The following is an 18,097-nucleotide window of genomic DNA, read 5'->3' on the forward strand; positions in this document are numbered from 1 at the left end:
TTGGAAAATGTTAGTACGTAATTTTAGAGGTTAGTATAGCACAGCGGTTTGATGAGGTTTCAAAGCCAGCAGCATAGCATTTTCAAATCTCTCTCTGACTCTTGACTCTTCTCCCTTCCCTTTTCACTTAAAAGGATCTTTGTGATTACATTGGGCCCACCTCGATAATCTAGGATGCTGTCTCTGATACTCTTAACAATTAAGATCCTTAATCATGCCTGCAAAGTCTCTTGCCACGTAAGGTAAGATTCACAAGTTTCTAGGGGTTAGGATGTATTTGGTGGGGGAACGTTATTCTGTGTATCACAGCCTCTATACGAGTTGAAGATGTTGGCTTTGTTAATTGTAGTAATAGGAATGTTTTCTGAAGCAGTGAGCATTGCCTTTCTAAATTAGTACAGACATGACAGAAAGTGGTCCAATTGTCAGTGACAATATGTGGTAAAGAATTCAGATCATGAAACAAGATTTGCTGGGTTTGACTCCTGGCTGTACCACTTATTATATGTGTGACCTCGGACCGCCACCTAACCTGTCTGTTCTTCAGTTTCCTTATCTGTAAAATAGAGATAAAAGTACCCACTTTACCAGTTTTTTCTGACGATTAAATGAGATAATACTTGTAGAGCACTTGGAATGTCACATAAGTGTGTTCAATAAATAATATTGTTTTACTTGAAGCATCTTTAAAATATTTCTTATTTGAAATTGCAGAGAGATTTGTTATAGATTAAAATCTGGATCTATTCTGAGTTTTTGTGTTTTTTTAACATTTTGAATACTCAAAAATATTTCATTCAGGAGAACATCTGTGTATATTAGTCATTAAAAACAGGATACAAGCTGGATAAATATGAGTATTTCCTTGGCTTACAATTAATGAGTTATATTTTTCTTTTAAAAAAAGTATTAAAAATTTCATATGTTCGTAGAATCTACAGAGATGAAAAAGGAAAGGCAAAGCAAAAAGAACTCATTCATAAATCCGTTCAGAGATAATAAGCATTTACATTTTAGTGAACATCCTTTTAGGACAGTGGTTTTCAACCCTGGGGCAGTTTTGCCCTCCAAGGGGATATTTGGCAATGCCTGGAGACATTGTTACTACTGGCAGGTAGCACCACTGGCATCTAGTGGGCAGAGGCCAGGATGCTGTTAAACATCTAAATAGCACACATGACAGCCCCCCTGCAACAAATTATCTGGCCCAAAATGTTAGTAGTTCTGAGGTTGAAAAACCTGTTTCATAGTCTGAACTCATCTATAAATGTATTGCCTTCTGAGTCTAATTCTCAGTCATACGTTTGAATTTTGCATCACTTCTTCATTAGTGGGTTATATAAAGTCCAGATACTGAAGATCAAATTTGACTTGGTAACTCATATTATGCTCTTGGAAAATGTTAGTAATTTTAGAGGTTAGTATAGCACAGTGGTTTGATGAGGTTTCCAAAAAGAATTAAACACTGAAATTATCTGCATAATTTTAGATTGTGAAGTTGAAGTCCTATTACGGCAAATACTATGCTGTGATTCTGGGGCGTGCTTTTGCCAGCAGAGTGTATATTTTTCTATCTTCATAACTTGATTGGAAATGAAAATTTAGTAAAACATCAGTTAAATTTCCTTTTGTCTTTTCTGCTATCCCTATGTTCATTTAGCAGCCTTTTTCATTCCCTTACTGTACAAGGGGATAGGGATACAGCAATGCGCAAAACATAAAAGTACCCACTACCTTTGCTAGAAATTAACTAGTTTGGTTGGTTGGTTGGTTGGTTGTTTGGTTTTTCCATGACTGAAGAAGGCATTGCTATCCTTTGCTTTGGAAATTAAAGGTAAATATGAACTTCTGATATCTGAACATATTTGGGTGTTCTCTGAAGTAACTCAAAAATGCCTTTTACTCAAAGAAGCTTGGCATTCTAATATAAATCGATTTTGTGTTTAGTACAGGTTTTGTATTAATCTATAAATGATTCAAAAAAAGGGATGTCATTTTATTAAAGTTCCAGATTTTTTTTATCATGCGTTATGGTAATGTTGTGACAGTTTCTCTTACTCCCACTAGTAGTGACTGTAGTTTTTATACACTGAAACAGAAGACAAAGCTTCACTTCATAATATACCTACTGCTTTGGAAAATATGAACCTTAGTATATTAATAGTTTATATACATGCCTGTAGAATTTATGAGATTCATGGTAATGAACTTCGTATTAAATGTGATTATGTAAATGTTTAAAGTTTCCTGGGGAAAACATTCTTTTCAACCAGTAACTTTTTTGTGTGATGTGTTTATATTCTGTATTTCCAGCACTTAGTTAAATATCTTAAATTTAATTCTGATGAAAAGATTACTTGATAAAATATAATAAGATTACATACTAAATTTTGAAGAAGTTTAAAGATAATTGGGCAAATTGTTGTTGTTGTTTTTTTCCTCTGCTAGTTTGGTTTTGTGTTGGACATATAAATAATCATAGCACAGGTGCTTTCTAGCTTGATTCATGACCTTCCTTAGGAAGGAAAAGGCAAATCTGTACAGTCTGTTCTAAATGCATGCTGTTAACACACAGCCTGTGGCTTTTCAATAATACTAATTACTTAATGGTTATTAGTTCATATTAAACTATTTCAATTTTTAATCTAATTCTGTAGCCCCTTAACTCTAATGCTCCCTTCTGTTTATGATTGATTTGTTTATTGATAATGTATCAGGCACTGTAGTTAGCCTGGGGATTTAGAGATGAAGTAGTCCCATGTCCTCGACATAAACTTCCAGTCTTTCCGTATTCTCTGGCATCTAAGTTGTTTTCACTTTCCTGAATTATATAGTCTGCTTTCATTAAATGCTTGTAACTTGGTTTTGTAACATATCAAGAAAGGCACTTCTAATAATCTAGATCATTTGGAAGCTGTGATGTTAAGCCAAGAAAGTTCTTAACTGAAACCCTTTTAGGTTAATGATTAATGTAGCGAAGCAGTTCCTCTCCCTTCGCACAGGTTAGGACTTTTTGTTTCCTAAACCTGGAAATGTCTGAACTCCCGTGCATCCTCTTGTCTGTTCTCACATCCCCTTGCTTCTCAACTCGGATGTTCTCCTTTGTCATCCAAGGCACTTACTCGTTTTGTCAGCAGGGACTCTGTATTGCTCATCTTTATCTCTAGTCCTCATAATACAGGTATTCAATATGAAATGAATAAATTAACCAAAGCAGGAGCAATTTCTGAGCCTCATCTCTTGCGCTTTTCCTGTAGTTTTTCTGTCTCCAATAATAATGTAACTGTATTACTTCAGGAACCATGTCTAAATTTTCATCCCTATAACTTTAGTGCTTAGCCCAGTGTCTGGTAAATAGTAAGTGCTCAATAAATATTTGTTTTATTAGAGAAGCCTGTACAGGTTGGGGCGGGGACAACCTGGCTGTAACTTTTGGTCTCCTTCCCATTATAGCAGCAGCAGAATGGGAAGGAAGGAGGAGCTGGCATGAACTTCGGCCCAACCTTGTCTCAGCCTACAGAGGGCAATTAACAGCAGCTGGTATCCAGAATTGATTGTAATAAGTATTTTACTATTATTTCTTACACAAATGTTTTGAGATCATGTTCCTCCCGCCCCCTCCCCCCATCCCCCGCCCTTTAGGTCAAGACAGCCATCTATAATGTATTAAGTGCTATGGTAGAGTATAGGTAGAATGCTATGCCAGCAGAAGAGGGTTACGTGACCTGGCTTCAAAGGGTGTGTGAGGGGTGGTCTGGAAAAGCTTCTTCACACCTGAATAGAATCTTAAGGATGAGTGGTTGATGAGAGAGAAATGCTAGAGTACCGTGTTTCCCCAAAAATAAGACCTAGCCAGACCATCAGCTCTAATGCGTTTTTTGGAGCAAAAATTAATATAAGACCCGGTCTTATTTTACTATAATTATTATATAATTATTATACTTATTACAGTAAAATAAGACCGGGTCTTATATACTATACTATACTATACTATAATACTGGGAAAATAATATATAATACAATATAAATTGGATCCATAATATAATACCAGGTCTTACATAAGACTGAGTCTTATTTATTTTTTTAAATGTTTATGGGGGTTCAGTGTGTTTCTCCAGGGCCAATCAGCTCCAAGTCATTGTCTTCAATTTAGTTGTGGAGGGCACAGCTCACTGGCCCATGTGGGAATTGAACTGGCAACCCTGTTCAGAGCTCGCACTCTAACCAACTGGGCCATCCAGCCGCCCCAAGACTGGGTCTTATATTAATTTTTGCTCCAAAAAACGCATTAGAGCTGATCGTCCGGCTAGGTCTTATTTTCGGGGAACACAATAGTAGAGAGCAAGTTGGGAAAGCTGAAGCAGCAGGAGAGGCGGCTGAACAAGTATGCAGCAGCCAAATCAAGAAAGGTCTTCTGGTTTTTGGATTTTATCCTAAGGCATGGGGAGCTGTGGGAGGTTATTAAATTTGAGGATTTTTTTTTTTTTTAAGTACTACCAGTGCTCTAGAGAACAGATTAGAGGTGGACAACTTTGGAAGCAGGAAGAACAGTTTGGAAAGAACTGTTGCTCTTACCCAGATGAGAAATGATAAGGCAGAACTCAGGAATGTAGCAAGAACTGGGATTATTTGGAAGAAAGATGAACGGCAGGACCAGCTTTGTTTTATGCATTGCATTTATCTTCTCCCAGTCTGGAGGTTTGTGTTTTCACTTGTTTGTGTTGTCTTTTGGCATACCGTTTTCAAAATTAATATTGCTGATTTTATTATTATTTCCTTTATGTGTTGTACTTTTTATGTAATTGTTTAAGAAGTCCTTCCCCCCTTTGAGTTCATAAAGATTTGCTCCTGTTTTATATTTTTGTTTTTTTCTTTAAAGTTTTTAAGTTTTGCTTTCTATTTTTGGCCTTTAATCCACCTGGGGTTGGTATATTAAATGGTGAGGGTCTAATTTTCTTTTCTATATGGATAAGCCATTTTCCCAGTACCGTTCTTTGAATCTTTTTTCCTTCTCTAATCTGCAGTGCTGCTCCTATTATATGTCAAATTCCCATATACACTTGGGTCTATGTCTAGGATCTTATTCTGTTTCATTGTCTATCCCTTTGCTAGTACCTCATATTTTAATTACTGTAAACTTAATAAGTGTAAAAGTTTTTGTTTTAAGCACATTTAATGTGTGTGTACAAACCAGTAATTCTTTGAATGGATTATTGTAGACTTTATTGTTAAGAAGCATGTGTAAATGCTTTCTTGATTCTTTTGGAGCATTTTTTAAAGATGTAATTCACATACCGTACAATTCACCCTTTTAAAGTGTACACTTCTGTGTTTTTAGTGTATACACAAGGTTGTGCAACTGTCACTACTACTTCCAGAACATTTTTATCACCCAAAGAGATACCATACCGATTAGCAATCACCCTCTGTTCCTCCCTTTTCCCAGCCCCTGGCAACCTCTAATTATCTTTCTGTCTCTCAGATGTTCAGACCTGAATCTTTCATATAAATGGAATCATATAATATGCAGCATTTTGTGAGAGCATTCTTATTTAAATTTAGTAAAATTGATCGATTAGCAGGCATTTTGTTGGAATATTACCGTGCATTTAAGGAAGTATGACAAAAATACTGTGCCTTAGTAGAGAGAAAGAAGAGCAGATATCACCAGTATTTATTTCTGTTTTGTTTTTATTGTTTAAGCATCAAATTCACATTTTATTCTCCTTCATTTATGAAGAGAGTGGCCAATCTTACCCTTTTGCTTAGTTGCTTAATGAGCAAAATGTCATGTAGCAAATCCTATTCTGGAACGGTGTCTTCTGTTGATACATCTTGGGTTTATTATATATAGAGTGAGAACACTTTGATTTGGATACACATTGTCTGTACTTGTATAAAAATGACATGATTTTAAAATAATATCAATGTCAATTGTAACTGGAAAAAAATTTTTTTAAAAAAAGATATTATTTGCTTCATGTTTTAATGGATAAGTGAGTAAAATCATGTGAAAATATAAAGGGAATATGTTCTCTCCTGAATTATTTTTTAAAGCAAGCAGATTTTTCAATTTAACCTAGAAATTAGTCAGCAGCTTAAGAGTTGTTTTTTAAAAGGCTACCTCGGAAAGTACCTTTAAGTCAAGATACCCAGATAAGGTTTACTAATATAGAACATTTATTTAACATGTTAAAATACTGTAAGCCCTTTGTGTCATTTGGAGAATTGATATCTTTTTAGTATAATTGCTTAAAAATAATTTGGGAAAGAAAATGTTTTCCCCTAAGTCATGGCAACCTTTCAAAGAGTTGCCTCAACCAGAATGTAATAGTAAACCTGTTGTCCAGCAGTCTTTTCAAACCTCATAATTTTGACATCCTCAAATTTTCATTAAAAAAGTCAAAAGGAAACTAAAAATTGCTAAGTACCTCAAGAATGAATGTTGTTATATAATGGCCTCAAAATCTCAGAAGTCCAAGGATTTACATTACTATGGGAATTTAACAAATTGTTTGGGAATAAATGCCAAATTTTAGTCAGAAATAATTAGCTTCTATACCATTGTGGTTAAAACTTTTATGGATAGCTATAACTACCAACTGAATAATATTTGGATGCTGTTAAAAGTACTTGCTTTTGTTGTGGATAAAATAGTAAATCTTGTAATCTGATATGGTTTTTGTTCCCTCAAAGGATAAGATCATCTAAAGACAAATGGAACAACTGCCTCCATTTGTAATTTTGTTGTATTCCTTGACGAAAATTTCCAGGATCCATTTTGTCTGAAAGATTGACATCGAGTTGTGTAGTCACTGTACCGAATTCAGTTATTGCTTTCTGTCTGTAACAGAGCTAGATTAGATGCTATCAGCTTTGGCTCTTTTAGTGAATAAAAGGTAAACATTATTCATTTCCTTTTTGGTGCTATAGAGGTGTGGTCAAATTCTTAGAACCTAGTGGTTGATTTTTTCCATAACCTCCACCCTCACCCCCAATTATTTTGTGTGTGTGTGAAGTTAAAATGTAGGCTGTGATGGAAGAATATTGACTTTTAGTGTAATTTGTGTCCTGTTCGTACTTAACAGAAGTTTGTGTTTGCTGATTTTTAAAGATGTGTGTTTGGGCTCTTTAAAAATACTCGTCTCTGTGTGTGTGTTACTGCGTCGTTGAGTCAGCTCCGACTCCTGGTGACCCAGTGAATGAGTGATGTCCACATCGTCCTGTTCTGAACAGCCCAGCTCAGCCAGCTCTTGTAGACTCATGCCTATGGCTTCTTTCATGAAGTCACTCCCTCTCAGAGTTGGTCTTCCTTTTTTCCTGCTGCCTTCTCTTTTTCCCCAGCTACTGTCTTTTGCAAGAACCCTACCCTCTCATGATATGCCTAAAATAGGCCTCCAGGGATCTTTCAGGCTTAATCTGCTCTAGGACCCACTTGTTTTTCTTTCTGGTGGTTTGGGGTATCCGTGGAGCTCTCCTCCAACACCGTATTTAAATTTTTTTCCTATCAGCCTTCTTTACTGTCCAGCTTCGTATTTGTACATAGTAATTGGGAATGCGAGGGTGTGGGTGATCTTAGCCTTGGTCTCTAATGACATGTCATTGCTCTTGGTGATGTTTCCTAATTCTTTCGAAGCTGCCCTTCCGAGTCTCAGCCTTTTCTTGATTTCTTGGGTACTTATTTCCATAAAGGATAAATGTCTTACAGTTTTAAAATAGATATAATGAAAGTAGAATAACATACCTCTATTCTTTTTTTTAGCAATGCACTGTTGTTATTACATTACTAACAATTAACTAATTTTTAAATTATGAAAGCCAAAATGGGCAATACAGATCACTCTGATCTGTATTGTGAATAGAATTAAAATGTGAATAGAACACAGAACCAAAAAGAAAGGAGTCTCTTTTAAAACCCTGGCATTAGGGTATTTTAGCATTCTTCCTATAGATTAAGCATGTTTTTTCAAGTTTCTACTTTATAAAGACTCTGGTTTCACTTGTCAACCTATGTACTTAAAATAATGGACTATATTTCTTAAAAAATTAACTCTCCTTTCGCATTTTTTTCTCTGTAGATTTGGGGGCAGGGGGAAAGTAAAACAGAAATCTCTCTTGATGCCGTCATTGAAAAATTTTCATATTCTATCATAAATGAATCATAGTTGAAGTTTTTTTTGGGGGGTGGCGTATATATATTAGATTGACTTCAATATAAGATCTGATTTTCAAGCATTAAGTGATCATTCAGTTAGATATTAGTGTATATTTGATAGCTTTATCTTGTTACACTTCAAAGAGTGTAGAGTTAAGCTTTTATATACTGAATTTAGATTTTTTTTTTGCTTTAAAACAAAATGACCCTCTAATTTTTCAACAATTTAGATTTTTTTTTTGCTTTAAAACAAAATGACCCTCTAATTTTTCAACATTATGTGTCAATTTTTTAAAAAAAATATTGTTTTGCCACAGAAATCTCCAAACAGTAAAAACGTCAGGTTTTCAAGAACCAGTATAGCTGGTTCATTATTGCAGACTTTGTGCATGTACTCTATTCCTGTTACCATAGAAACGCATAGGCTGTGGATTTATCATAAACCTTGAGAAGTATTCCTTGCAACAGTTCACATAAACATCTGGATCCCTTGTTTATCCTGGGGTAAAGGAAGACCACCCTCTTCCTCTGTATTGTGGAAATCACATATTCTACCATTTTTCTTCAGCTGTAAAAATTCTCATGTTGATATGTCAAGCATGCTTGGCATTTTAGTATGATAGATTATAATTACTAGAATAGGTTTGGAAAACAAAGATTGATGTTTATGCCAATTCAGTGAACAGTGACTATAAAAATTGTATTTGAGAGCTTTCACATTCTGAATTTCAGATTTATGGTATTAATAACACTAGGATTGTAAATAGGTATGTATATATAGGAGTGTTTTGGTTTTTTTAATATCTTTTCGTCTTTTGTTGGGAAGATTAGCCCAGAACTAAGGAGAATCTCAGTAGTGGCTAGGTAAACAGTTGTCAGTTTTTGCCAAGGCTGTTACCTGAGAAGACTGTAACTGTGTATATTCTCTTGCATTCTCCCTGGAAAGATTCTCAGCAACTCTTTAAAGCATTTCACTTATATGTAATAGCTCCCTTAACTTTACATACTTCAGTTTAAAAGATTAAACTGAGCCCTCCCTCTGAGCCTTTGCTTTGGGTTCTTGGAGCAAGCACATGGATGAAAAAAATTACTTCCTGCTCTTAAGAAAATCACGTAACAGATTGTTTCACTATTAATTCTAAGAGTAATGCATAGTATATCTTCAGAAAGAGGAAAGTTACTCAGACTGTCCTATAGCTTAAGTGACTACTTCTTGGAGATGACTTTTTGAGCTCACAAGACGGTTAAAATCAAGCTCCCCCCAAAACTGTGTAAAAGGACATATGAGGCATAGGAGATCACATTAGTAAAGGCACAGTGGTGTGAAATCATAGTGTGTACAATAATCCCCAGTAGAGTAACGTTACTAGCGTACAGAAGTGACTTGAGGTTGGAAACGTAGACCTTGCTTGAGGGCCTTAGATGCTATGTTGGCCAAGATTCTTCGACTTTCTCTAGGAATAATTGAAGGATTTTTAATAAGGAAAGTATTGTGGTTAGATTTACAAATTAACCTAGGAATGTGTTTAAGGGGTAGATGGGTCTGAAAACAGAAACAGGCAATTTATATCTTAGAACCATTTCTGATTCTAAAAAGTTTAAATAAGGATATCAATATGAGGAATTTTGAAGTATAATAAAATATAAAGTTTTCTTTTATTGAGAAAAGACTCGTTTAAATATAGAAAAATAATACAGCACAGCATGTAATTCTGTAAATAGAATTCAGCAATATATATGATGTACCAAAGAATTGTTCGTTTTCAGAATTTGTTAGTGACTTAAACTATACATTTAACACATCATGAATATTTAAGTGATATTTATAGCCTCGAGCTGTTCAACTGAACCATGTGACATGCTTCTTTTTTAAAAATTTTGTTTCCAAGATTTGACTTAAGGATTCTATAAACTTTTCTATTATCGCTCCCTTCATGAAAAAGTCACTAAATAAATAAATAAAAGCCTTAAAACTTAAGTTGATAGTTTTCAGCTTTTTTCCCTTTAAAACTGTTTGTAGACAGCTCCAACAAAATTAAGAAACAAGTATTGATTGATAAATTTTTGTCTTAAAAAAAAGCCTAGAAACATTGATCAGAGTAAGAATTTGTCATAAGTTGTTTGCCTGTGGGGTTTTCATTTACTTGGAAGTATGTATTACAATGGGTGGAAGACTAGTATGGTTAGTCTCCCACCACATTGTTCACTCTGAGGAGTGAGACTGGGGAAGTGTGAAGTATAAGTGTGAATGTTTGTTTTTGTTGCTATTGGCATACTTAGGGGTTGTAGGCAATGAGCTTACTTTTTAAGAGCCAGTGCAGTGGAACAGAAAACGTAACCTATGTTTGAATCCTCCGCTTGCTTACAAGGTGTCTGACTATGGGCAAGTTACTTAATCATGCTGGCTTTCATTTTTCATTTGTAAAATGGGGGTCATAATAGTATTTCCTCAAAGGTATGTTATGAGGAGTAAAACAATATAACAAATGTGAAGCATTTAAGATAGTATTGACACATAGTAAGTTCTCAAGTGTTAGCTATTATTACTTTAGTAGGACAAAAAAATTAAAATATATCATCTTTATCAGGGATTTATTAAGTACAAAGGTGTGAGAATTTTTGGTGGCCTGTACCGTGTGGTTTTAAAGTTAGTGGCTTAAAAACACCTAACTTCCACATCCTGCCTCTCTTTCGTGGTCTAAATGCCTCCTTGCCTAGTGAATTATTCTTCTCAAATGTCTGTTATAATGGTAACACAGTTTAATTTTGTCACCTTCTGTTTCACAATGTTCACTACTATTCCGTGCATCTTGCCCATAAAATCTGATCTAGTCTAGTACACTACTATAAATGCCACTAGGTCAGAAATCAAGTTTTTCACAAATTCTGGTGCCCAACATTACACTGAATAATAATAATAGCCAACAAGTTGTTAGTTGAACTATAACTGTATTCCAGACACTGTCCGAAGTGCTACTCATGGATTAATTTAATTCTTACAACAACACAAGGTAAACAGACAATTATAAATATGTACAGTTTCTTGATAAGGAAATTGAGATTTAGGGAGATTAAGTTGCCTAAAATCGCATAGCTAACAAGCCTTGGATCTGGGTTTTGAACCTAGCAGTTTAATTCTGAGCCTATACTTTTAACCACAGTGCTCACTAGAGAGCCTCCTGTCTGTAAGGTCTTAACTATTATGTCAGTTGGAACGTCTGCTGTTTGGAAGCTGGCTGCCAGACTCCAGCACTTACAAGAAATCATTATAAAGGAATTTAGTTATAGCCCTAAAATAGCTTTTAAATTATCAAAACTGCTTTCTTGATTGCATTATTGTATTATTTGGAAGGATAATATGAAAAAGTGTGGCTCTGTTCATGCTTAGACTTTCTAGAAAATGTGTAATAACAATATGGACCATTTGGCTTAGTTGGTCAGAATATGGTGTCAAGGTTTAATGCAGGTTTTACCACTTTAAAAAGCTGTAACTTTTTCTTTTCAAGACTTCTTCTGAACCCAGCCAAATTATTTACTTCCCAACTTTTTATTTTTAAAGTTTTCAAGCCTTTAGGAAAGTTGAATGAATATTACATGAACACCTGGATTAACCCATTGTTAATATGTTGCCTTTATTTTTACTCTAGGTATATGTACTTTTAAAATCCTAAACCATTTGAGAGTTGTGGATCTTGTGACACTTTAAATGTGTCACCATGGCTCTCCTAAGAATAAGGACATTCTCTTACATAAACAGAACACTATTATCATACCCTTGAAAATTAATAGCTCCATTGTTTAATAGCCAGTTCACATTTAAAATTCTGTTTTCTCCAAAATGCATATTTTTTTTACCCACGGGTGTATGTTTAAATCCTGAATTTAATAAAAGTTCATGCATTGAATTAGGTTGTCTAAATCTTGTCTTTTAAAATTTCAAATAGTCTTTCCACCTTTGGTTTGTTTAATAACATTAGTTTTGAAGAGCTCAGGTCAGTTGTCTTTGAGAATGTTTCACATTTTGGATTTGCCTGATTGTTTCCTCATTTTGAGATTTACTTTACCTCTGTAGACTATAATTTGAGAGACTAATCTGGAAGCTGATCTTGTATATGACAGGTATGCGAACCAAAAACACAGGTTGCATCTTGTCAAATGTCCATATTTAACTTGCCTTCAAATTGGAAGTTTGAAGAACTTTTGAATTCCACTTATAATGTGTTTCCCCAAAAATAAGACCTAGCCAGACCATCAGCTCTAATGCATCTTTTGGAGCAAATATTAATATAAGACCCAGCTTTATTTTAATATAAGATCGGGTCTTATATAATATAATATAATCTTATATAAGACCTGGTCTTATTTTAATACAAGATCGGGTCTTATAATCTTATATAAGACCCGGTCTTATATTAATTTTTGCTCCAAAAGACGCGTTAGAGTTGATGATCCGTCTAGGTCTTATTTTCGGGGAAACACGGTATAGGTGCCCCATGTGGATTTTAGAGTACCTTCTTATGTCTCTGACCTATATACATTTTTGTCAAGAGTTAAATTAGGGTAATGTTTCACTTAAACTATATATAAAGAAATGATTTCTAACATCAGCATTATTGGTGTGGTATGCTGGTTAGGATCACAGATGCTGAAACCTTGATCGAATTCCAGCTGTCAATTAAAGGGCGAGCATTGTGCATTTGAGGAAGTCATTTAACTTCTCTGTGCCTCTACTTTTCTATCTACAGTGGGAACTGAATATTTATGTGAAGGTTGTTGGGAGGATTAAATGTAGTATTGTATGTAAAGTATTTAGAATGGTTCCTGGCATATACTAAGCACGATTTAAATGTTAGTGGTGGTTATTTCTAAAACAGTTACTATTTTGGCAGTGACCAAGGCATAAAGTACATGAACAGAAGAAAATGAATCCTCTCAGAACTTGTAACTTAGGGAAGTGGAAGTGGTGTAGTGGTAAAAATCACGGGCTTTATAGTCAAACATGCTTACATTCAAATCCTAATTTTGCCCTCTTTGCTTTGCGCTTTAAGCAAGCCTCCTAATCCCTCGGAAGCTGTTTCTTTTACCTATGAACCAGGGAGTCACAATAATGATCTTACAAAGTTGTTACCAGTATTAAATGAAATAATGTATAAAGTGCGTGACCTAGAGTAGATGCTAAAAAAATAAGAGCACTCTGATACCTCCTACCCACCACTCCAATGTAGAGCAGTATGAGCAGTTTGATTTCCTGTATGCTCATATGCATTTGTTTGCAATTTTAGAACTTCTAAAATTCTTTCCATTTGCTAAAAGCAGAATAAACAGCAGCTGCTTAATTGGATACACCTTGAAAAGTGTATAGTCAGCATTTTGTCCCTCTCTTCCCTTTGCTGTTTTGGGTTACTTGCCTAATCGTTTTGGTAAATCCTACTAGAACCAAGATGGTAGACATTATTAAACAGTCATAGAATTGAACCATCTGTAGCTTCAGAATCCTTTTGCACAATATTCCACAAAGCTATAATCAATCAGTTCATCAAACCTGATATAGTGTTGAAATCCTCTCTGCCTTAGAGCCTTTTAGAATAAATGTTTCTGGGGTTATCAAAATAGTATCTGGACTGTCCGTTAATCCTCTGTCTCGAGATACAGGCTTGTCAAACCTTATGACAAAGCAGAATGATCTTAGAGCATTTCCTAACAGATGCTTATCTATATTATAACATTCTAACAGGCATCTTTAACACCTTCTAGAGGAGGTGCAATAATTGTAGGAGTACAATGCAGTGAGTATAATGCAAAGATTATAATGCAAAGACTCAAATAAGTATGCATCAGAATGAGCTGGATTGTGGTCTTAAAATATTCCTGCTCTAGGCCTCACCCCAAATTTATTGAATCAGATTTATCCGTAAATAGACCTGGACATACGTGTTTTATAAAAGTACCCCAGATGATTCTGCTGTTTATACCACTGGTTACAAACATCTAGATACTGGCAGGAGTATAGAGAATCACACATCCTTACACACTATTTGTATGAATGTGAATTGCTATAGTACAGCTTATTGAACAGTTTTGCAGTATCTATGAAAATTTCAAATGTGTTCCATAGGAATGCATATGTGCACAAAGGTATATAGTTTCAGGAAAGTTTCCTCTCGACTTGTTTATAATATCAAACAATTGTGAACGACTAAATGATTATCAGTACGCAAATGGTTAAATACATTATGTTAGATACCACAGTTGTTTACTGTGTAACCATTTAAAGAATGAAATATATATGAAAATTATCTATGCATGCTGATGTAGAAAGATATCTAGATATGTTAAGTTGAATAAGTAAGACACTGAATAAACCCTATTCTTAAATTTTTTAATGTAAATATATAGATTTGGAAGAATACCCAGCAAAGTGTTTACATTGGTTATTCATGACACAGAAAAGTGGGAATGATGGAGAGAGAGAACAATAGGCATTTTTACTTTTGTATTTAAAATACTTGCAATAAGATTTTAGTTTTGCAATAACAAAAAGAACTACTGGACAGAACGTGAATGATTTAAAGGAAGCTCTATGGGACCTAATTTACATGTGTCAGGATACTGCTTATATTGCAAATTACCAGGTTTAACCTGAGAATTATAATCGCTAACTTGGGAAACAAAAGAATGTCAAAACTATTTCACATGTTTGCAGAAAGGATAAAATTTGTTACTAAAGTTATTGTGAAAGTAATTGAGAGTGTCAAACGTGAGCATTTAAGATAAAAAGTATTTGCCCTTTGTCAGAATTGGCTGTTTTAAAAATATTTAGTAATCTGTGCATATCTGGACATAAAAATTGGGTTTAGAATATTTTAGCTTAATCCTTTTTCAATTGACTAGCTTCTAGCCAGTGAGGATATTAACACCTTTTTATCTCCTCTTTGAAAACTAGGCCCGATGAGAGAAAGGGAAAGTTAAGGATGCTGGAGCAGAACAATGGATTTCTCTTTCTCTTTCATGCAAGGGATCATGGGAAACACAATTCAGCAACCACCTCAACTCATTGACTCAGCCAACATTCGTCAGGAGGATGCCTTTGATAACAACAGTGACATTGTTGAAGATGGTGGCCATATACCATATGAAGCTACCTTGCAGCAAGGCTTTCAGTACCCACCTACAACGGAAGATCTTCCTCCGCTCACAAATGGCTATCCATCATCAATCAGCATGTATGAAACTCAAACCAAATACCAGTCATATAATCAGTATCCCAATGGGTCTGCCAATGGCTTTGGTGCAGTTAGAAACTTTAGCCCCACTGACTATTACCATTCAGAAATTCCAAACACAAGACCACATGAAATTCTGGAAAAACCGTCTCCTCCACAGCTACCACCTCCTCCTTCGGTACCACAAACTGTGATTCCAAAGAAGACTGGCTCACCTGAAATTAAACTAAAAATAACCAAAACTATCCAGAATGGCAGGGAATTGTTTGAGTCTTCCCTTTGTGGAGACCTTTTAAATGAAGTACAGGCAAGTGAATACACAAAGTCAAAGCATGAAAGCAGAAAAGAAAAGAGGAAAAAAAGCAACAAGCATGACTCATCTAGATCTGAAGAGCGCAAGTCACACAAAATCCCCAAATTAGAACCAGAGGAACAAAGTGTAAGTTGAAACATCTTTTTGAAAAATTTTGTAATATTTCACATTTACTGAAAGTCCTAGAGATATTTTTCAGTTTTTATCTCTTCAAATATAAATGTTTCTGATAACTTTTTTCTTCTAATCCCTAGCAAGGAGCTTAGGATATTCTAATAGATGCTAAATAAATATTTGTTGAATAAATGAATGAACATCATTAGAGTGAAGCAATATTCTAAAAACATGGCACTAAGAATCTTGCTTCTTATGTTTCTTACTTATTTTTATTTGCTTCTAATAAAGTTGTTTCTGAAGATGAAGAGGAAAGGCATAGAGAAGATGGTTAATTATCTTTTTTTATTATTTTAGACCAACTTTTGCTGATGGAGCTTAGATTTAACACTCACTACTAATATGTTTGCTAAAAAATAACCTGAAGTAAGAGGAACTCTTGTTATTAAAATCAGAGTCAGTATTCATATAGATTGATTAAAACTTCAGGTGGAGTTTTTATAAAAGTTATCTTTCATAGGTAATTTAAGATATATGCTGTTGAAAATATTTGTTTTTAATTTTGCTTTTCAGTTGATTCATTTAAATCAGGATCCAGACAAAGACCATATGTTGCATCTGGTAGATATGTTTCTTAGGACTTCTTAAATCTACAGCTTCACCGTACCCCTTTTTTTCTTGTGATATATTTATTAAAGAAACTGAGCATTTGTCCTTCAGAGGATCCTATATTCTGGATTTTGTTGATCATGTCCCTGTGGCATCATTTAACAAGTTCTTCTGTCCCCTGCATTTCCTATAAACTGGTAGTTAGGTCTAGAGACTTGTTTGGGTTTAAGTTTTCAGTTCATATTTATTCAAACTCTTTGTTTTAGTAATGGGTGTCACATGGCAGTGGAAAGAACCGAAGTAACACCTAATCTTAAGCTCCCTCATAGGGCGTGGGAACGAATTTTTTTTTTTTAAAACATTTTTTTTATCCCTATCCCTCCACCTCCTCCCCTTTGGCAACCATCTGCTTGTTCTCTGTATTTATGGGTCTGTTTTGCTTTGTTTATACATTTATTTTGTTTTTTTAGATTCTACATGTGAGATCATATAATATTTGTCTAACTTATTTCACTTAGCCTAATACTCTTTAAGTTCATCCATGTTGTCACAAATGGCAAGATTTCACTTTTTATTGATGAATAATATTCCTGTGTGAGTGTGTGTGTGTGTGTGTGTGTGTGTAATCACATCTTTATCCATTCACCTATTGATGGACATCTAGGTTGCTTCCATATCTTGGCTATTAATAGTAATGCTGCAATGAACATAGGGGTGTGTGCATCTTTTTAAATTAGTGCTTTTGTTTTCTTAAGATAAATGCCCAGAAGTGGAATTGCTGGATTGTATGGCCATTCCATTTTTAATTTTTGGAGGAATCTCCATACGTTTTCCATAGTGGCTGCACTGATGCACCAGCGGTGCACAAGGGTTCCTTTTTCTCCACATCCTCGTCTCAGCACTTGTTTGTTGATTTACTGATGGTAGCCATTCTGACAGGTGTGAGGTGATATCTCACTGCGGTTTTTATTTGCATTTCTCTGATGATTAGTGACATTGAGCATCTTTTCATATGTCTATTGGCCATCTGTATGTCCTCTTGGGAGAAATGTCGATTCAGATCCTCTGCCTGTTTTTTCATTGGATTGTTTGGGTTTTTTTTTAAGTGTTAAGTTATATGAGTTCTTTATATATTTTGGATGTTAACCCCTTATATATCATTTGTAAATATCTTCTCCCATTCAGTAGGTTGTCTTTTCATATTGTTGATGGTTTCCTTCACTGTGCAAAAACTTTTTAGTTTGATATAGTCCCATTGTTGATATTTTTCTCTTGTTTCCCTTTCTCCAGGAGATATATCCAAAAATATATTACTAAGAATGATGTCAAAGAGTTTACTGCCTATGTTTTCTTCTAGGAGTTTTTAATATCTCTGAGGTTTTAGTATGAATTTTCTTAATAAAAATAATATGTCTGTAAAAATCTATCCCGGCTTGAATGAAGAGAGTTTAGTTAACATTCTAATGCATGATACGAATTGAAGATGTTTTGATTTGGGAAGAAATGAATATCTGTTTTTTGACAGTTGTCTGCTTGTATATCTGGTATGCCTGCATAAGTTAATTTGTTACCTTCTGTTCAAAGAAATACTTACTTCTTACCAACTCCCTTTTCCTTGATAGCTGGATTCCAGTATTTCAAACAACTCAAATTGATTTTTTTCTGGAATAAACATCACACTGG

The 18,097-nt window shown here is 34.6% G+C and overlaps 1 protein-coding gene across 9 annotated transcripts in view; it reads left to right on the forward strand.

Moving 5' to 3' along the window:
• The window catches only part of NSD3 (nuclear receptor binding SET domain protein 3), a 101,407-nt gene that overhangs the window by 14,140 nt on the left and 69,170 nt on the right, over window positions 1-18,097 (forward strand). For 7 of the 9 annotated variants that reach the window (XM_033104177.1, XM_033104181.1, XM_033104183.1 and 4 more), the window contains exon 2: window positions 15,099-15,817. In XM_033104177.1, coding sequence (XP_032960068.1) covers window positions 15,143-15,817 — 675 coding nt within the window. In that variant the 5' untranslated portion in view covers window positions 15,099-15,142. Of the gene's footprint in view, window positions 1-129; window positions 243-3,453; window positions 3,556-15,098; window positions 15,818-18,097 lie in introns of those variants that run through there. The other 2 variants (XM_033104178.1, XM_033104179.1) reach the window with 2 other exon arrangements.

Source organism: Rhinolophus ferrumequinum, chromosome 4 (genome assembly GCF_004115265.2).
Source record: "Rhinolophus ferrumequinum isolate MPI-CBG mRhiFer1 chromosome 4, mRhiFer1_v1.p, whole genome shotgun sequence".
Lineage (NCBI taxonomy): Eukaryota > Metazoa > Chordata > Mammalia > Chiroptera > Rhinolophidae > Rhinolophus > Rhinolophus ferrumequinum.